The following is a 22,024-nucleotide window of genomic DNA, read 5'->3' as shown; positions in this document are numbered from 1 at the left end:
CCTTTGAAAATCTTCCATTTTTTCCAGGTTGCAAGGTTAAAAAGAATCACAGCTGTAAGCTTCCAAGTTGTATGAGCTGCTAAAACATGGACCTGTTGTTTATGGAGTGCTTCTGAATATAATATTGTTTCAAATGTTTACAAAGTGCATTAATTATCCAACATGCCCATATTTTCAGTGTCCAGAGCAATGCAGGCATTGCAAGTGTTATTTAGCAGCCTTCCATTCAGTGGTAGAGTCAACTAGAATCCACATAGGGTATTAAAATACAATATCCTTGCACTGCGGTCTTGTTGTATCTTATATCAGCTCTATAAGCACCGGCTGAATGTGTTTTTCCTTTATCTTCATGTTTACCTTCCTCAACATGCTGCAAGGTCGGGACACTGTAACTGACACTTGCTTTTTACAAACCCTTTTTGGTTGGCAAAGTGCTGTGAAGGTAGTTCAGAGTTAGTGATGAACAAGTAATGACTTTTGTAACTGGTCAGAACAAATGATTACACAAAACAGCCCTTTAAGATGTTTTAAAGTTTATTCATAGTAGAAATTTCAATTTCTTTTGAAGACTACAAAACCTGCCATTAGACAGGAAAACAAGCAATGATAACTTTCCAAAACTGTTCATAGTTACATCTGGAACAGTTTTAATTACACATTAATAGCATGATTGGAACATCTCTTAGATCAGACTCTGAATAAAACAATCATTTAAAGTATTCAGTACAATTAATTATTTTTTTTAAACTAGCATTTCAGTTCTATGACAGCAGTGCCAAGCATCTAACAGATGCTATTGTAATGGTCTAGAACAAGGTACAATACCACTGATTTCCTGGAACAGTACCCTAGACTCACTTACATGCCATGCTGAGAAAACTAGTATAAAGTATGATTGTATAGAATCGTAGAAAAATATTTTATCTGTGATTTTGTCATTTTTTAAAAATTGTTTAAGTAGACTTCCCCCCCCAACTAGGTTGCAAAATAATTACATCCCTCATAAGTACACCTTCCCTTTGATTATCAAGAGTATCAAGATAAAGCTAATCATTTACATCATTTTCATAAGTGAAAATTCATCTATTAACCATTGCTGCTTACTAAGGGCCAGCACACTTTGAATCGTTTCCTTCCAATACTAGAAAAGCACAGCTTTAGTTGGTACACCACATTTACAAAAGCAAAACACACACACAAAAAAATCCCAGACATGTAAATCTATTTTCTTATGGCCTTGTCTCTTTAGAAAAAAAGTTTTAAATATTTTCTTGAAAAACTCCTTTTAAGTCTCATTCAATGTTATAGTGATTATGAACACAGAACTTTGCCCTTACTGGATATAGATGGCATTTAATGGGTATTGCAACTACACTCTTCCCTCTGTTCCCTCATGCTCTCAAGCACAGTAAATGGTAATTTCACACTAAAAATATTAAAAAGAAACCATGGTCAACATATAGAAAATTCACCTGTATCTGCATTCTCCTTTTTTTATCCTCTATGACTCTCTGAGTCACTTGCTATGCTGTGCAGACCAAGCAGCAGTCCAGCAATGAATGTACACAGTGCGTCATATACTCACATTCTAACAGAAAGGTGCTGAGACTCAAAGAAGCATTACGTGGATTTCTTTATAGGTTAAAACAACTGCAGATATAAAAACATAAAAAAAGTGAAAGTGAACATGGATCCAAACCAAGAGGTAAGGTACATAAATTGCACCTAGTCTGTAAAATACACCTCCCTGCATAGGCAGGCCCTTTACACCTTGGTTTAGAAAGTAACTTTAAAATATAGTTGATCTAGACTTCAACACATTCATCTCAGGGTGTGCTAAACTGCCCAGTTTTGCTACAATTTAAAATGTTCATCCTCTGCTGATATTTATACATGACTTAACAGAAATATCTGTAAAGTCTAGACTAAATTAACAGCTCACTTGAGAATGTAGATACGTAAAATGTAGGAGTTAACTTTGCTTCACTATTTGGCTAATGATCAGTGAGCTTGAGGACCACAAAATACGGCTACAATAAAACTACTGAAAATACTTTAATATTATTTTAATGTGGATATTGCCAATAGTGAGGCAGCCTAACACTTCCTCTTTTTGGCCTGTTCTTTGCCAGGTACCTATATACACACACTGAACAGAGTAGGAACTCCTTCTTGAAGTGAAATGTTATTACTGATACACTGGCAAGTACTGCCATCCTTTTATTTCAACAGTATTTAAATAATTTTGTTGACTAGATATGACAATCTTCTAATTAACACCTTAAAACCCACCAGAATGTACAGTTTCTGGATTTTGAGAAGCCTGACTTAAGATTGCTCACAGAGCTGAAAAATACATTTTTTTGAGAGGTAAGGTTTTACTAAATTCCTCTGGAACTGCTGACACTGTCCAGAAAAAAAAAAAAAATTAAGATGGCCTTTTTCTGTCTCAACTTAAAGATGTTTCTTGAAGGAAGGGTAGATGCATCTGCACAGCTAAAGGGAACTTCAATGCTAGAGCACCAAGTAAGGGAAAAATACAAATTGCTTGGGAAGAGCTGTGTTTCAAATTTCTGAGAGCTATGCTAATTTAAGAATCCTTATTTATAAAACCAATTTCTTCACAATTATATAATGGATTAAATATTTAGCAGATTTTTAAGGGCAATAAAAGTGGGAACCTTTGCAAGTCTAGCAAAGGAAGCTTCCCCTAGGAACTCAGAAATTCTGGCAGAAGAAACACTCCCATTCAGAGCAAATCTGTGGTGTAATAAAGATGATTCTTCCTTTCAACAAACCACTGATGATTTCAGGGAAATAAACGATTACTCACCATAAAAGAAATTTAATACCACTAAAACAAGAAAATACCTTCTTATGCAAGACACAAAATTGCATCCTTTAGTTTTAAAATTGTATCATTCACCAACAGCCATTCACCCAGATCCATATTTTATTGAAGCTGGAATTCCCATCAGTCATTTTCACATATGGAAGGACTGTACATAGCCTATAATTTTGGTGGCATGGAACACTCCCTGTATTCAAACACATTCCAGTGCCCCTTCTCATTTGAAGAATTTCATCTTTTCAACACCAGCCATCAAGATGGACCTTTAATTACTTTAGACACCAAGAGGCCAAGAGTATTAAAAGTTTATATCAGTATTTAAAGTGAGTCTTCCACCCTCATTATGAACTCGCTTCCATCTGCAGAAAAATGAGAATGTTCCCTCTGAATGGCTTCATCTTACCGGACTGGGACAACACTATTTTCATGGTAAATTAGAAAGACCCTTTTCTAACCCAACAGTTCTTTATGACTTGCCTCTCATTTTGCTTTTGAGGTCAATTAAAATGATCAAAAATAACTGACACAACATTAGATCCATCAGCTTTGCAACTGCAATGAATGCAGTTAAAACCTACTTTTTACAGGCTTCTGCTTATTAGCGACCAATATGTTTTGCTTTATCTTCAAATGTTGCCTTTCTTCTATAATGCCAACATTCATTCACTGAACAAATCCTTTGCAGCTTAAACAAAAGTCATAGAATACAGATAAAATATTAACAATGGATTATAAGAATAAACCATATAGAAATGTCCTCTATCAGAAAGTATTTAGCAATAATTCCTGAGTCCAGAGATTAGATGGAAGAGACTAAAAGGGAGGGGAGGGGTAACAAAGACAGTGAGATATGGAACAAGTTATCTTTTCTCTGGGTTATTATTACCTATAGTATATATAGTATGGTGAGAGATTCACTGTTTAAATTTCATAGCATAACGTTTCATAACGTGGCATCAAAAACACAGAAATGTAGAAAAGACATAGGCAAGGAAAACTACTTATCCATAGTATTACATTCAATAGCTGTTTAACAGTCAGGCTTCTTTTAGAGCTATCCAACAATACTGATTAATCCAGGTGAACTGTTTAATCAGACTTAATTGTCATAATGATTAATAATATCTAAGTAAAACAAGGCATGTATACATTAAAGAAAACAGCACGGAAATGTACTGCTTGTGAACTGTTTACAAAAACATACAAAATGTTGGATGGCACAAAGTATATAGTGCTAATATAAACAGATTGTTTAAGCTAAGTGCTTAACATAAACTGTCCATCTTGACCTGTAACAAAGAATATTTTAGGGGACAAAAAAAATATTCCTTATAAAAATAATGCTATGTGGTGCAGAGTGCTTTATTCAGTGTACTTTTGACAGAGGTGGCATTTATAACTCTTCTGGTTTATTCAGTCGTGAACATGATCATTTTCATTGTTTCCACTTGTCACTCCATTTGCAGCTCCAGTAAGATCAGTAACTTGCCATCAACAGTTTAAAGCAAGAGTAGATGAAAGCAGTAGCAGCAGCAGGAGCAGCAGCATTATAGGTACCAGCTGGGACAGAGTGTGCTTGCAGGTATCTGTCAGATATGTGCTACCTGTCGCCATGATTTGTGCTATCATCTTATGCCATGGTACCAAGTGTCTGGTTGAGGTCATTTCACAGGGCTGTTGAGGTAATTTTTTTTATACCTCTCCTCTGAGCAAGAGTAGAACGGCCAACTGGCTCCAAAACTGGTGACTGATTACGATTCAAAGCAGAGTAAGTTGCTGCCATTGCACCCTGTGGGGCAGAGGAGAAAAGAACAGTAAGTATGTTGTGGCTGATGCACACACTATAGCAGTGCTAAGTGCCAGAGACTCTGAACAGGTTTTAGCTTTCATTCTATTTTCATCTACTAAACAGAAACATACTACTGCATTACTCAAGTCCTAGCAGTGTTAGGAACAAGTGTTTTTTAGGGTAATAAATAGTTTTACATTGCTTAAAGAGTCAAACCCAGAAGGTATAAGCTAGGTTGCCAAATTAAGTTCTCTTGCTATGTTGTGAGAGAGAGTTGGGAAAAGAAATCCCATTGGTAGACTGTCTCTGCTTATCACTTATATAACCATTTCAGTTTCCAACAAAATATTTAAAAATCACCCACATTATTCAGCACATGAAATTTATTTTTAAAAGATTTAGAAAGTTGTCATCAGAACTCCCCCACTTTCCACTTGTGTTTCTGGATGCTAGAAATTTCTAATAGCTGGCTCAGAGAGTGTGTTAATTATATTCTTCAGATCCCTTTTATGTTGAACAAGAGATTCTTGAAGGCAGGACTGAAAACAAGGTTGAATACAGAGAAGTAGAATTCAATTATTTTTGATTTTCCTCTGCTTGTTCAAAGTGAAAAAGTTTCAGGGTTAAAACCAGATCTTGTTTCAGACAGAGTGCAGAAGTATGATACCCTAGGAATCAACACTGCCCTTTTGACTTCTCTTCTGCTTTTACTGTGATCACAAAGTACTCTGTTTTCCTTCAGTTACTGACAAGTACCCTCCTCTGGAACTAAAGTTAGCAAATGATTTTACAGCTCCCCTATAGTCACCTCACATTTTTCACTATGAGAAGAATAATTTATGTTGATTTCTAAAAGCAGTTAAGCCTTCCAGTTAAGTCAGTCCAACAGATTTCGAACACAAGAAAACTGAAGTCTTTTCCAAATGTATTAGATTTATTCCCTGTAAGTGGTTTCTCATCAAATCCTACTACATATTAAAAGTTCATTTTATGGCTTAGTGCAACATCCAGTCATAACTTTTACACAGTATTTAGAGGAGACACATGCTACCCCCTAACTTTAAAAACAAAACCCCCTTTTGTTTACTGTGGTAATCAGTTAACCCACTGCCTTTGTGACGCCACGTTCCCCCTCCTGCTCTCCCCTGCCCCTGCCCTTGGCCACTCCCTCGGTTTCTCCCTATTGGTTCCTGTACCCCAACTCCACCCAGGTACCGCCCCGGAGCCCCTGACACCCCCCCCGCCTCGACACCCTCCTTCCGCGCTCGGACCATGAGGTCTCTCTGCCTCTGGGGATCGTGGGGACAAGATGTGATTAAAGTCCTCTCAAGCCCTCATGGGAGACCCTTCTCGCCTGCTTCGCCATCACTGGTTGTAACGCTGATAGCTGGCCGGAGCAAGATCGCGGGATCGTCCGAAATGGACTATGGGATGCGACCGGGTCGCACTGCCCTAAGCAGCCTCGCTGAGCTCTCAGGACGCTACAGCCTGCTAAACTAAATCTAGGGATTACAACAGTTTACATTCATTCTGGCTAAACAGCAAGCTGAACAAATAGCTATTTACCTTCACTAAATGGGGAGCATCCTGCCTGTTCAGCTGGTACTGAGGCAACTGGTCACAGTGAACTATCCAGGGGTGACTGAGAACTTGGGCTGCAGTCAGTCTTTGATGAGGGTCAACATGAAGCATTTTTGAAACAAGGTCCTGTCAACAAAGGGTCAATGGAAATAACAGTAGAACTTCAACTTTAAAACAGATTAGTAGTTCAAAACCATAAAAGAAGATTCTAAAGGTTTAAAACAAAAGCCACCCAGCAATGCTAACAGTGTATCTTTTAATTATGTGACTTAATAGACACTTGGTAACACAAAAGGAAATTAATCGAGGAAAATTTTAGCATTTTAAGCATCCATATATAAGGGGCATGAAGGATATTGCACACTGAGGTTCAGAGACTATTTGTTGTCAAAAATAGGCTTCTCAAAAATGTTGTATAAAAGTTTATTTTGTACAAATGCAGTAAAAAAAGTGTAATACGTCATTGGTTTTCATTATCATGATTTAGACTATCTGTATGATTTTTTTGAACGTCATGCTTACACATCAAGTTTTATCAAAGCACTTCGCACCATGGATAATTGTGTGTGAATACTGATAAAACACACTATATTTCTAAGGACAGCTGTTAACTACTACAGTGTAAGGCACACCTGTTTTTTTTCTCCTATGTGCCTGCTGAAACATGAAAGGATCAAAAACAGGAAACAAAATCCTAGGCACATAAGGGATTAGATCAGTATTTCAATGTAACAATGGGTGGAACTTACCCAATCGTATATGATATATAAATTATAATCAACATGTTGTGTTGCAATCCATTCCTGATCCCCCAAGGGACAAAGCAAATATACTTGCCTTAGCTGTGTCTGAAACACTGTTCCAATAACCACCGCTGAGAGAGAACTTTCCACTTCCTATTCGGGCCAAAATCTCCTCTGGGGTGTCATCAGGACCATTTGCAAAAGGAGTGTAACTATTTAACAAAACAAATGTTAGTAACTTCCATAACCTGGGCCTCAGTAAGTATTATAAATCTGATTGTAAGATTCAGCAAGTTCAACATGATTATAGGCAACAGACAGTCAAACAGTTGTAAAAAGAATTTATTTTGAACATGTGAAAATACACGGCACTGACTACAGATCTGTTCTTATTGCATGTATTCCCTCTGTATCTGGTCTGAAAAGCAGATTTTTCCTACAGCAGTTCAAATACTGGTGGTTCCTGAATTACAGAAAGTATTCCTTAATCTTTCATATTCTAGTGAAGTACTAAACCAATCCAATCTGTTGTAAATCTGAATGTCTGAGAAAGAATAGATGTTGGTTTAACACCAGAGGAAGAAAGGTGCACCGGCTTTCCTTGCTTCACTACACATACTTTTGCTGCTATTAGAATGTCCCCAATCAAAAAAGAGATATACTTAAAAACAAATGTATTTGTCACTTATTTAAAATACAAAAATCTCTTTGATGATGTTAACTCTTAACCAAAGTGGCAATCTGAATAACCCAGCACAAAAAGATAGTTGCTATGGCATCTACTAAATAGATTATCTTTTGAACTTCTGGTACTATAGTTGAATTTCTTATTCATCATCTTTTATACAAATAATTTCTGTTGCATATACAAATGCTTTTCTACTGCATTTATTATATTCTAACCAGATCACTTCAAACATTCAGTGGCTGAATTTTGCACACAAACATGCTTTAATGCATGCAAATATATTTGTAACATTTTCTTCAACATACATGGCTTAATCTTTTAATTTTCACATGAAACAAATCACCTTTAAGCAGAAATTAAGCACATAAAATAGAGGAGACATTAGAAGCAAAGAATTTTTCACATCGGTCCCTGCAAACTTGGATTCTACTAAAGGCAAAGCATATTCTCAACCCCAAAGCTGAAATTAATTACTGCTTTGATAGAAACATCTGCAATGGTGGGCCTACATTTATTACTGTTTTTGTTTGTATTGGTTTGCTATTCTACAGCAAAGCAAACTATAAACACCCTTACCCAGTGAGCATGGTATAAAGTAGAACACCAAGGCTCCATATGTCACATGCAGCATCATAACCTTGCCGCTTTAAAACCTGAGGGAGACAAATATTCTTTCTGAAAAAAATGCTTAGAAATGCATTCATTATGCTATAAAAATAGTAAAATTTCAGATTTTTCTGTTTACAAAGTGATTCTATTTGTTACACAAGAATGGAAAAAAAAATCTATCTAGCAAAAACATCCCAGTAAAATAAATGAAGGCATATAAACTATCCTAGGTTTTACCTCTGGTGCAACAAAATTTGCTGTGTAACATGGAGTCATCAGAAGACCATTTTCTGCTCGCAGTTGTTTTGCAAAGCCAAAGTCACAAATTCGAATTGATTCTGGATTACCAGATTCATCAACATAAAGAATATTGCTAGGCTTCAGGTCTCGGTGAACTACCTAAAAAAATAAAACAAACCACTAAATACAATAAGCTAAGCACATGAAACGCTTTTTATTATAATTAGCAATTCTGCTACTTAATTTTAAGTCTCCCAACAGCACGCTCAGTTTCCAGAGTTCCAGGTTCTACCATCATCTGATGCTCAGTGGTGTCTGGAGCACTACAATTCTAACTTGCAAACTCTAAAACCCCCTCCAAATGTCCCATGCCACCCTAATTTATTTGTAGAGGCAGTTCCAGATGCCTTTTCTCATGGTTGAATCATGTCTTTCCCTTTTAACATGCACAACTACCAGGCTCTTTAAATCAGAACTTTTGGCTGCTAATATCTTTTGGAGTCAGTGGCTGCTGTAGCTGCTGATGTACCACCTTGCTATGTAAACACAGACTAGTTACTGCTGGAGTAACTCTGTGTTCCATTCTCTTCATTCAGACAGTCTGAATTAATCTCAGAAAAACACTTAAAGCCTGATTAAGAAGGAATTTTAATAATAAAAAACTCCTGACAAAGTATCAGAGAGGTATTCTCCAAATATCAAAAAAAGCCTGTACTGGTTCCCAAGTGGCTGCTTCTGCAGGGGCTTGAGATGTAAAATGCTTTGAAAAACTGGAGAAGCTGCCAAAGTTCCAGCAGAATAAATCTGATCTTATTTGAAGCTATGTAATAACAAGCCTTAACAAAACCTGGAATGCACAAGGACAGTCTCTGAAATCAGACCTGCTGTATTTTCTTCACAAGAGAAGTTAGTCTACAGCCTCCAGAGGCTTTGCTCTCTGTAAAGAAGAGGGTACATACCCCTATAAAACAGCAGAGACATGAGGGCCTTTATCTTGTTGTCCTATGTGCTTTATTAGTATTAAACACAGCTTCTCATGGTTAAATTTAAACAGAAGAGATTGTGAAATATTTCAAAAAAGTAATCACATTGGAACAAAGAGATATCCCCAGACTTCTGCAAGTAAGCAGTGTCCAGAAAGCAGAAGCTCAACACACTCATCCAAACCTAGCAGGGTTTCAGGAAAGCAATGTGAGACCAAGCAGTAAGAGTGCAGAGGGTCATGCACATTGCAAAGCCATTTAACACATTAAGTCTATTTAGTACAGACTTTTTCAGCATGCAAATCCTTTGCAATTCTCAGATTTAAAAAACCAAGTATTAAAATTATGGAAATAAGCACCTTGTAAGCTGAAATACACAAATGATATTAAAGAATTTGACTTGGAACAGTAGGTGTTAAGGGGAACATCTTGGCTTTAGATGTCAGCATATGAGAGAACCAGTTCCTGATTGCCCTTGTTTTTAACCTTTTCCCCTAGTAAAGAGTGAAACAACCTTTACTGCTCCAAGAGGCAAATAAAAAACCTCAGTTTTATTCTTACATGAGTTTTGGGGGTTTTTTTGAAAGAGATTCTAAAAGGGGTAGAAAGGAAGAAGTGAGCAATGGAAGCAGCACAGAGCTGGGCATTTGGCAGTGTCTAGAACCAGTCTGCTTGAGCTGTATGCTTTTTTTGGAAGAAGGGGAAGCAATTCTCAAGTAGGAAGAGGAGTAAGTCTAACAGTCTAGTTCATATTAAAACACTACTTCCCAAGCAATCAAAACGTTTATGTCAAGGAATAAATGAAACGCCTTCCTACATTAAGCTGTTTTCCCAAAGGTAAATTTTGAAAACATTTAAAAACAATGTTTAAAAAAAATTGCCAGATTGTTTAGGTTATATTGGTGTTTGGTATAGAAATAACATTTTATTTTAGAGCAACAGAAGAGAGAGCAAAATAACATGCAGGAAATTTCAGTTCTTCATTTCTTCGCATTGTGCTTTTGACTAGCAGTCTCAATTATCTACCAGCATTCACAAGTCTGCTGCTCCAAGATGACATGACACTTTTTGTTTATCTGTTTTATGATGTCTCTTGTGCCAATCCTTAATCACTGTATGTTGGCCCTAATACTTTCAGAACTCTTTGGGTGAGCACTGGAAGCACTGCTTACTCTGAAGAGGAGGATTTCATTCCTTGCTTAGCTAGTTTTTCAGTTCAAAAGTATCTTGTGAATGTCCACAAGGAAACTCTTCCTGGGAAGGGCTGTGGAGACTGCACACAGATTCAGACTGTCAAACCTGATACTACCTAATATCATATTCAAATGAGCTCCTCCTGTGTCCAAAGGAGTTACAACAGGAAAATCCACTGAAGACACGAGGGACTCCTCCAGAAAAGAATTAGACGACTGAAGTGCTCACTATTTACATATATGGCCGGATTTCCTGTGGAGGTGTACTTAATAGAAGACTTGAAAATTTCCAAAAGCAAACATTCCAAAGTGCATGTGGTCTAATACAAGTCCAAATGCCAATATATACAGGTATCTACAGTAAAGAAACAAAAACCCCTAAAATCCCTTACTTGATGCAAGGAGACTGGGCCTCTTTTGGCCACATGTGGCAAGAATGTACCAAGTTATGATTTGTTATTCTAGTATCTGTATTTCCATACAGAAGGTGTCAAGATTTGTTCATAATTCCCACGGGTGCTGCTGGCCAAGGACTATAGTCTGTGCACACAGGCTCAAATAAAAATACACACATGAGCAAGTGACTGAAGTGATGAATCACGGAATGAGATTCCAGATAACTTTGATCATAAGTTTTCTGAAATAACAGCTTCCAGACATGACAATGTGTATTAAATTGCTATTTGTTACTTCAAATAATTTGAGTACTATATGTTTCAAAGTGTCTTTTCTTGGGTAACAACATAATGTTTTAGCAGCTTGACTTTTTCCTTGCACCCTTATTTTCTGCTTTTTTTCCTATCCCCTTTTTCTTGTTTACCTAAAGAGGCAACATAACTTACCTTTTTGCCATGCAATTACCACACCACTCTTCTCTATATTTGAACTACTTCCTATGTCTACAAATTAATTTCCCAAAGCGTTAATTTTCTGTCTCCTACAAGTTAATGACACTATGGCACAGGAGTTACAAGTCATAAACCATGTTCTTCAAAACCAAGTTGTCAAAGGAATTACAAATATGACAAATGGAAAATAAATTTGCAGGGTCTATCACAGGATGAGATTGGAATTACATTAGGCCCTGTGGCTTTGCAATGACACTGGCCCCAGCACTTCTTCCTGGACTTTCTTCCCCTCATATCCTCTGTGTTAGTAATTATCTGCATATTCCACAGAACTGCTGACAGATTGCATGAAGAACAACAGAAACAGTTGCATCATCTCAGTTATCTGAATGCATACAGAGCTGATAAGGAAAGTTTTGATTTCAACCCAAACTCCTGCTGCAATGTAACTGTTTACCAAAACCTACTTAATTACCACACAGAAGAATGTATCAAGATATAAGTTTATGCTTCTGAAAGAGAAGAATATCAATAGCTATAAGCATTTTGTCTGAGATGAAAACTTACCCCTTGTGTGTGAAGATATTCTACTGTTTTTGTTATTGTGAACAGAACAGCACTAGCTTCTCGTTCTGAGAAAAATTTTTGCCTAAGAATTTTATCCAGCAGTTCTCCTCCTTTCATAAGTTCTGTTACTACATACACGTATTTTCCATCATCATACACCTGCAAAAAGTACATAAACATTTAAACTTCAAAATATTTATTCTCTGCTGTCTTCCTGTGAAATGCACAGAGATAGTGCAGGTGTGTCCACAAGCTGTTTTCTTCAATTGTTTTCCCCACATTTCACAACCCACACACTATCCAAATATTGTTCATCTTCAGAAACGAACAAAAAACCTTTACAAAAAGACAGTACAGTACCAAAATAGCATAGAAATACCGGCATGTGTTTAAAGATAAAAAAGGATAAATAACAAGTAGTTTCCCCCCACATAGTTTCACTAAAACTAAGTAAACTAGACATGTGAGAAATTTAGTAAAAAATGGAAATGAGTCTGATGAAGGCAAAACCAGAGCTAATTCAAGCAGCAATTATTGCACCAAATTACAAATATGAACAGAGATCATTCCAACCGTCAGACAAAAATAAAAGGAAAAAATAAAATCTAAGTTTACCTCAAAATAGCCTCTGTGAACAGTGAAGTGAATGCATACAAAGTTGCTATGATAAAAACCTACAACTTATACATTACTCTGCACATAAAGCCTATACCAAAGTCTAAATGTCTTAAAATATGCATATTTTATCCCTTACTTCTACTTATGGAAAATGGCTTAATTTTTGCATGGCTTTTGTTGTCCAGGGAAGCATTTGAGAATTTTTTACATTCTCACCAGGGGGCGCAATAAACTGAGTGATGCCAAACCATGTTTTAAGGTACACAAGTTCAGCATTTCATTTCAGTTGCACTTTCACAGAATCATAGAACAGTTTGGGTTGGAAGACCCCTTAAAGATCATCTAGTTCCAGCTCCCCTCCATAGGCAGGCACATGTTTCACTAGACCAGGTTGCTCAAAGCTCTGTCCAACCTGGCCTGGGAATTCCAACTTAACCCAGAAACAATTCCTGCTTTAGTGAAACCTTTTACAGACTGTCCCTTTTATCATTTCAACCTACTTTTATGGTGATGTTACAATTTTTTTTTTCAGTAAAATGTGTGAAATAAAAAATAACTTGTGTTTAAGTAGAGACAATTATCCAAGTTGTAGTAAAATAAATTTAGGAATATATATCAGCTAAGTAACAGAAAATAATAAAAAAAATTTTCATCCCAATTCCCTTGTCTTAAGCTACCTGGCAAAAACATGCTAATAAAGTTCTAAGCATCAAAATTTTTGTTCTCCTAATGATACTAAATAAAAACAGAAGAATGTTAAATAATTCTGTGGGCTTTACAAACTTATGATATTAAAGACATGAAGACATGATGGGTTTTTCTGTCTTCTCATTTAACAGGAATTTTTCCCCCATGAAATATAATGACTGATCATCTGAATGTGTTTTTATTAAGACTTTAAATATTACACAGTTCAAAAGCAGAATTATCTAATTCTAGATACTAAACTGGATTTTTTTTTGGATAGGCATGCTTCCTCTAATCCTGGTATAACATGAGGAGATCAGCTATTATTTTCTTTGACATGACAGAGAAAACATCTCAGGAATGCAGAATTCAAGGAAAATTTGCATTTGGTTACCATTTTATCTGCTGGTCCTGTCTGCCTGCCCAAAAAAATCCCACAGATAACTCACCCTGAACAAATCATTCGCCTCGCACCAATTTCTCTAATGGTATTATCAACTTAAGTTGTTTTTGAATAAATACTGATGAAGATTTCTTCACAGTTAGGTGCACAGTATCATGCTAAGATCACAAACGTGACACTACTTTTTAAAATTAACTCTGGGCACAAGCCACACGTCAGTCAGCATGTCTCCTCTACCAGGTAAAGTAGAAGAAACTATACTGAGAAACAGATGTAGGCACATGAACAAAATATAAAACAATGGAAAAAGAAATCAAAGTTTTTGCCAAGGGAAATAAGATTTTACAGACATATTATGAAGTTTTTTGAAATCATAAATAAGCACTTGGACAGGGAGACTGGATATCTTGTATTCAGGTTTCTAAAATGTTTCTGAAAAGCTTATTCAGGCAATGCTTTAAATAACTCAAACCAGAACAAAGGTTCTGTTACAAAACAGTAACTATTACATAAAAAGGGTAAAATACTTATAATGGTCTGGCACAGGAAGTTTCTAGGTAATGTTTTGTTGGAAGCTGTGTGCTTCCTCCCTTCTTATACTGTTTCCTAGGCATCCACTAAGGGCCTCTGTCAGAGGCAGGATATTGGATAAGAAGGACATCTGATTTAGCACAATATAGCTCCTTTTGTTTATATACTGTGTAACTGAAAAAGACCACTGATAACAATCAGAAGGAAAACCCCCAGAGGACTGTACACTGCAGAAAGAATTTGGTCTCTTGAATATCCATTGTTTCAATCCAAACACCTTCAGAATTAAATTACAAAAAAAGGCTGAACGAGAATGAAAACTTCCATCTTAAGCAAAATTCAAATATTACTGCATTTCTTCTTGAAATAGAAGAAAAGAAAGAAATTATTTCTCACAGAATAATAATTTCCAAAGCAGGCACTTAAGTGCTGAAATGTTCTATTTTGGCACTTCAGATTAGAAACATTTAAGCTTTGATGTGGAACTGAATGAAAAATTGAGCAAATCAATGATGAGTTTTATTTTTATAATAGTACACGGTGCTCTAGAGTTTGAGACCTGAAGGCAAAATACTCCTTCTCTTCTCTGAAAGCTATCGTGTGGGATATGCAAGGAATCTGCCCCATGGGTCTGTATTAGGACAAGGAAAACTTAATGTTACATTCTTACAGACTTATACAAGATTCTATTACATATGAAGTCTGTATATTTTTTCTTACACTGGACATCCATAACTTCAGTTCTGGGAACTGATTTGAAGCAGAAGTGAGTGAGAATTACAGCCTTTCTCCCTCTGTGGGCTTTTTTGGTAGTCTCCTATTTGTGTATTGCTGCTGCTGTGCATGAAAGATGGTTCCTGCTGGAAGATGACTGATGATGATAAAAGATTAATTACAAAGTGAAATAATTCAGCATATATTGCAGCTGTTTAATGTTGCCTGGATTTCTGTTCTCAATGTAAAATATTCATAATGCTCAAGTTCAGGTAAGTGCTCACATTCTCATGTTTGTCTTCCTGCTTAAATAACATAAGTTCTATTATGAATTAAAGTAGCATATGAGCCCAGCATGCAGCACTAAAAGCACCATGAATGCTGATAGAGGTTCTGTTCAGCACAGCTCCTTTCAAGTAGCTTTACTGTCCAACCACATGTAGCAGAACAGAAAGTGGGACTGTAATTGTATCTTGCTTGCAGTAAGATAAGCTCCCTGGTGGGCTCCCCTGAATATCTACCTTATTTTCTTTGTCCAAGAAAGGGCCAAACAGTATGATATCAATAAAGTGAAGACAGATTATAGTAGACCAACTTCATGCAGAGTCCTTTAGTGCTCATCTCCACAGTATTTATGAGCTGTTGTTTTAATGACTTCAAAATGTCTGACAATCTCCTTTTAGCTGAGCTCAGCTTCCTGGAAATGGTTTTTGCCTGAGGTTGGGTTTGGGGGACCAGAATATTTCCCTGCAGTCTAAGCTTAAAGTCATTAAGCATATGCCTTTTTAATTTTTAATCCTCTTTAATGAATAATCAAGGAGAGAAAGACAATTTTCTTTTTCAGTTGGATCATCAGAATATACTGTTCACTATGAAAACCCTCTACCTCCCAGCTTATGTTATTCCTTGCTTTTTATGGACAAAGTGTTTCCATGGTCAGAACAAATAATACAAGAAAAAATACCTAGATAGTGTTCACACAAAGGCCAGATAAAGATGGGTAGAAAAGAGTGGCAACCACGGACATGGAAAGATTTTGTCTACTACTGAGTAATACTTGCTACTGTCCATGAAAATTACTTAGGGTACTGTGCTAACAGCAAGTCCTTTGTTATATAATAACATACATTAAAAATGCTTTTGATTAATGTAGGCAAAAGCAGATTCAAAGTTAACTAAGCAATCAAAAACCTTCCTTGTTTCTTTAAAAATACAGCCAACGTTAAATAAATTATTCTTGTGCTAGGATTTATGAAGGATGAATTATTTGATTCCTTAGAATAACATTGTACCACAATATAAGCATCTTTAAGAGAAAACACTGACATCTCAGTAAAAAATTAGATACTACTGGATAAATTGCATTGGGACCTTGTTTTATTTTTAATACTGAAAAACATGAACATAAATCTAAAACATGCAGTTTGTCATCTCTCAAATTAGAAAGTGATTCACAATTATAATACACTAAAGGATGTCTTTATAACACTACTTACATCTTTTAGGGTAATAATATTTGGATGCTGTCCATAGCGCAGCAGGATTTCAATCTCTTCTGTTGGATCTCTTTTACTCTTGTCAATAATCTGTAAGAGCAAGTACAGACATAGACATAATTATTTTTGTGAATATTATATAGTGTAATGCTTTGGTATGCTTATTAGCATCAGCAGTTAAGCAATATTTATTGTTGCAAAAGACATGGATTATAACCAAACTCAAATTTGTTAAATTGGAAAAGCAAGGCAAATCAAAAAATGTTGGGAAAAATGAAAAAATCTCTTCGAAAACAATTTTGGAGGATAAGCGATCTGGTCTCTTTGGCTGTGATTAATAATGCAAGGCTGTTTAGTAGATAAGACTTTAGTGATACATTATTTCATAAAACTGTAAGTTCCTAATTTAACATGAGATACTGGTTGGATGATGCTAATGAACTGATTCTCACAATGCTAATCTAAACCAAGTATTTGGTGCAGCAAAAGATAAAGCAGGAGAGTAAGAGAATTAAAAAATTAGAAAAAATAAAAATTTCTCAGAGTTAATTCAAACACACATTCATTATAAAGGTCCATTTGAATCTCTGGCTCTAAAGTTCTCCCTGTGCAAAGAAGTGAAATATTGTTTTGCCCTACTTAAAAAGTATTCTTGTGATTCTCATGTTTGTCCATTCCTGAACCGCAGAATTTCCTCTCATGTCTTTTCCATTGTGGTGTTACCCCTTCATCCTTATGCCCGTACTGCTACTGGTCCCCTGCTAATACATCAGACACGGATCATCTTATTCTTTTTTTCAAGATTCCTTGAGGAAAAAAATGCCCTAACAGAGGCAATAGAAAAGCGAGGGAATCTTCACAATAAATGTTACAGCTGAGGGAGTTATCAGCTATGCCAGGACTTACAGTTTCAAGATATTACTTCAAACTGAAAGCACGGAAGTCAAATCTGTTCCTGGCCAGAACTAGAATAAAAATAAGTATTTAACTACCAAATTGAAACTGCAAGGTTTCCAGAAGGCAATCTACATGCTTAATTCATCTTTGTATTTTACATAACTAAGTAGTAAGCTGTTCAACAATTCAAAAAGAGAACTGCCTCATAGTATAGGATTTTAAGACTACTTTTTTTCCCCCCCCCCACTTATAAAAGTCTGCTAATCCGTACTCTTGCTTTCATAGCAACCATTTGGTCCCGGGTTATTGCACAAAAAGACAAAAAACCTTATCATTGCAGTTCTGGGAAATCTACTAATTTCAACTGAGAATTTAATGCCTTCAAAGAAGTGCTAGAAAGCCTTATAGAATAACATAAAAACAACATTAAAAACCTTGCTGAAAACCAGGAAGCAAAGACAAAGAGTTGAAGTTTATTCTGGAAGTTATACCAGACTGAAGACTGTAATGAACTCCTTACCCATCTGAGAATTTACGAATTTACGTTTGCAGTTGCATATAAAGTATTTTTATATTAAAAAAATAATCTTAGTATGTTTCTCTATGACAAATAAAAGATGTCCAATGCTAAAATCTGAAAAGTGTGGTTTATAACAAAGTAATTACCTTTACAGCATATTCCATGTTTGAAGCTTTATGAATACATCTCTTGCAGACAGAGTAAGAGCCAACTCCAATATCTTCCTTTACTTCATATCCATCAGTAAACTGAATGCTGTTCCTGTGCAACTGCTACCAAAATAACATTATCAATTGATGAATATTCATAATATGTAACTGATCTTTTTATTAAAATAACTTTTTAAAAATTCCTACTGATTTGATTAAAATTTTAAACTGATGACTCTACTAGGTCAAAGTGGTCTAAATCCCCATTACCTTCTGTTCAAAATTAGTATAAGATAAATTTAGACATTACAATATTAGACATATTGTAAATAATATGTAATGTATTAATAATTTACAATATAAACCATATTGTAAATAATGCACACTGTATTTTAGAAACTGACAACATTTTTTCTGACTACTGCTTTATTAATTTAAAGATAGAAACTTGAAACCAAAGAAAAACAGAAAACTTCAAGATAAAATAGTGATACAATAATTGTAAAGAACTATCCCTGTTTCTATTATCTGAATAGACAGATAAATGCCAGCTGGAAAATTTAGAGATATTGAATAGAATCAGATTGGCTGGAATTACATGGAATGGCAGTCAAAAATCCTTTCACAGAAATAAAAAGCTGAAAGGAGGACAAGTGTTCACTCTTGTAAGGGAAGGAAATGGTGTTCTAGTATATGGAGTTTGTGCAAAGGATGCAAAGCATTTGCAGGAAACCATCTGGGTATCCTGCAGCACAGAAAAGAGGAAATAGGAGTGAGGAAGTTGTTGAGGGGCACAGAGGAAAGGCAGCACAGAAACAGACCTTTACAAGAGAAGGAAACCATATACAAGGAGAAATAATGCCTGCAGAAACTTCTAACAAGATATCAGGATCAGAAATAATTCTGATGCATATATCAAATCAGAAAGCTTCTTGAGAACAAAAAAGGATCTAAAGTTATATTTTAAAAAAATGGTATTACACATGAAACAGTAATGCATAGAAAAGCATGTTGCAACAATTCTAGACATGAGAGTGTTAGAGAAATAGAAGGGCTATTCATGTTCTGTATAAATTGTGGGTTTTTTAAAATTTTCTCAGGCATTTGCAAAATACCAGTGCAGAGAAAAATATAAATAAACCCAATCATACAGCACACCTTTTTATTCCTACCTATACATTAAGAAGTCTTCAACACAATTTAGATAATGAACTGGTTTTCATGACTCAGTAATTAGAATTATTAAAAGCAAAGAGGAGGTAGAAATACAAATTTTGCAGAGGTGTCATCTTCTGGCTGACAACCTCACAATTATTAATACAGGAGACTCTACTGGAGCCATGCAAATACATCAAGGAAGCCAAAGCTAGAGTGTGCACTGTAACACTGACTTGTATGATATGACACTGGAATAAATCACAAAATAGCACAGATTAGCAAATTAACTTAAAGTGGCTTGGGAGGGACAGAATATATCCTGGGTCACGGATTCCAAGAGGCAGTCCCGAACATCCAGATACAACTCGCAGTTGTACTCCAGTGCCTCCTACTACTGCATTGCAGGAATCAACTGACATTTTCATGTATGGGGGAAAAAACCCCTATAAATCAATATATCTGTTATTCCACTCCACCTTATAGTCAGGGCTTGGCATTAAAGAGTTTTAATACAGTACAGATGGTAAAATGTTGTCATTTAAGGCTGAAGCCTATTTGGACCTGTAGCTGCTCAGTAGTTAAACAGGTCCTGCACCTTCAGAGATTTTGTTTGGATAAAATAATCTGATCTTTACTTTTCTTGTATAAAAGATGACAATGACTTTGTCATGATACTTCATTCTGTGACAAGGAAACAATCCATCCACCAAGAGACAGCACTGATTTTTTTTTGTAGATGTACCCACCTGGACAATTGAATGCACTCCAACTGTCTGCATTGCTTGACTTTCATCATCTGATGCAATAGCTACAAAACTAAATCCTCGAAAAAGCTGATGTGCATTAGCACTGGGTGGGATACCAGGCGAATCTGAAAAACACATCATCTACTTACGAGCAGAGTCATTAACACGTAGCTATGAGATTAAGTACTGAAATTCTGGTAGCACCTTAAATTTGTAAGGACAGAAATTTCTATCAAATTTTGAATGAAAAAATTTGAAATGCAAATTCTATATTTTGAATATGTAAATTATCTTATTAATCTCTCTTTACCTTTTGGAGTTTTTGCTGTAAACTCAGGGTCAAAATAAAACGTATCTTCAGGTCTGCCAGTTGCAGGTTTAAAAGGAGGATGAATTTCTCTCCGGTACAATTTCTGAAAAGAAGGAACACATTGTAAATGGAAAAGTTATATGATACCGTAAAAGACTTAACCAAGAAATTTACTGGATTGATTTTTAATTAGATACTCACATTCCAATCTATTTTGGAAAAGAATGCATGCCTCTTAATTTCTTCTACTCCATCTGGACCTGCTCCTTTTATAAGGAAGAAAAATGTCTCTGAATTATTTTCCTCTTGGTCAAAGGAATGGGCCAGCAAAATTATATTTCTTATTTCTTCTGCATTAATTTTAGATGTATAACTAGCAGAACTGATAATACTTTGGTGATCATTTGAAGAGCAAACTACATTCTTACTTTAAAGCCTATTTTACACAAGAAACAAAATTTTTAGTCAGTTTAATGATCACTGATGTTATGCATAGTTGGATCAAATTTAAAATATTCTGCTAAAAACTTTACCTAATCTGTTTGCTGGGTTTCTTTTGAAGAGCATTCGCAGGAGACTCTGTGCTTCAAGACTCAAGAACTGGGGCATTCCAAGTTTGGCCCTATAGAATAAAAATAATTAATAGTATACAAACATATCTAGGTAAGAATTAACTCTGCACTCCCCCTTGTCCTTTGTCATTCAACAAGTCCATAATAAATGAAGTAGCATCACTAAGAAATTGCCTTCAGACATCAGACACAGAGCAAAAGTGCTGTCAGTCATGTAAACATGTTTGATTTTTTAAAATTTTTTTTTGAGTAGTATAGTATTTTCAGTAATGACTCAGGAACTTAAGTAAAGGAAGAGGTGGAAAAACATGTAGAGAAGAATAGCTACAGGATAGCAGTTTATAAACTTGTAAATTTTCATAATATGCTTTGATCCACTTACAGGTCCAGTTACTAGCACATGACATCAAACAAAGCATTCTGACAGTTACATAAAAGACAGTTTACAAGGAGTAAGAAAACTACCACACTATGACACACACCAAGAACACCCAGCAAATCTAAACTAGAATACAGAAATTGAATTAAGGTAGGATAGACCTTGCAGTAGTAGCAGGTAAAACAAACAAACAAACAAAAAAGCCCCAAACCCACTCCTCTCTTCCTTTTTGCTCCCCTCCCCAATCTATTTCAAATACTACTTTTGCAACTTGCCAGATTTGAATTTTTAGATTTAAGTTTTTGTACTTCTTTAATTTCATTTTGTTTTGTAATCCTTGCCATATTTTCTTACTCTCCATTTAACGTTCAGTCTCCATTCTCTCACTGTTACTAGGGCTTACTTTTTCTTCTAACTATGATAATGGTAAGGAGGGATATAATTCCCTCCTTTCCATCACTAATTCAACCTGTACCTTGTGTTTTTCTGTAACAGTCCATGACACAAGCTCTCTGTGTTTCAGTCAGAAAACCTGATTTGTCTTGTATTCCAGGTATTTGTAGATATTCACCCCTGTATCACTTCAGTAAGTGCGTATGTATTGCCACTGATTGACTATTCATTACTTTAAAACTAGAATTTACTAAATTTTCCATTCCTCTCAGCATTAGAAAAGCTAGGGGCAGGGAGGAGGAAAATCTGAAAAACTTTGGCTTCTTTGGGCTCTTCAATAACATAGTACAGGCAGATCA

General features: G+C 35.7%; 1 protein-coding gene across 4 annotated transcripts in view; it reads right to left on the bottom strand.

The window, feature by feature from the left end:
* Positions 1 to 516: 516 nt before the first annotated feature.
* The window catches only part of RPS6KA3 (ribosomal protein S6 kinase A3), a 76,370-nt gene continuing 54,862 nt past the window's right edge, over positions 517 to 22,024 (bottom strand). For 3 of the 4 annotated variants that reach the window (XM_042036605.1, XM_042036586.1, XM_042036596.1), the window contains 12 exons: positions 20,855 to 20,943; positions 20,523 to 20,587; positions 20,322 to 20,424; positions 20,012 to 20,136; positions 18,105 to 18,230; positions 16,542 to 16,631; positions 12,093 to 12,251; positions 8,499 to 8,660; positions 8,229 to 8,305; positions 7,059 to 7,176; positions 6,207 to 6,347; positions 517 to 4,640 (listed from right to left, as the gene is read on the bottom strand). In XM_042036605.1, coding sequence (XP_041892539.1) covers positions 4,518 to 4,640; positions 6,207 to 6,347; positions 7,059 to 7,176; positions 8,229 to 8,305; positions 8,499 to 8,660; positions 12,093 to 12,251; positions 16,542 to 16,631; positions 18,105 to 18,230; positions 20,012 to 20,136; positions 20,322 to 20,424; positions 20,523 to 20,587; positions 20,855 to 20,943 — 1,378 coding nt within the window. In that variant the 3' untranslated portion in view covers positions 517 to 4,517. The remainder of the gene's footprint in view (positions 4,641 to 6,206; positions 6,348 to 7,058; positions 7,177 to 8,228; positions 8,306 to 8,498; positions 8,661 to 12,092; positions 12,252 to 16,541; positions 16,632 to 18,104; positions 18,231 to 20,011; positions 20,137 to 20,321; positions 20,425 to 20,522; positions 20,588 to 20,854; positions 20,944 to 22,024) is intronic. The other variant, XM_042036616.1, reaches the window with a different exon arrangement.

The sequence above is a fragment of the Corvus kubaryi genome, unplaced genomic scaffold (assembly GCF_017639235.1).
Source record: "Corvus kubaryi isolate FWS band 111438036 unplaced genomic scaffold, C.kubaryi_AGA036_p1.0 133, whole genome shotgun sequence".
NCBI classification, from domain to species: domain Eukaryota; kingdom Metazoa; phylum Chordata; class Aves; order Passeriformes; family Corvidae; genus Corvus; species Corvus kubaryi.
The sequence above is the reverse complement of the archived record's forward strand: the minus strand, read 5'-3'. Positions and strand labels throughout refer to the sequence as shown.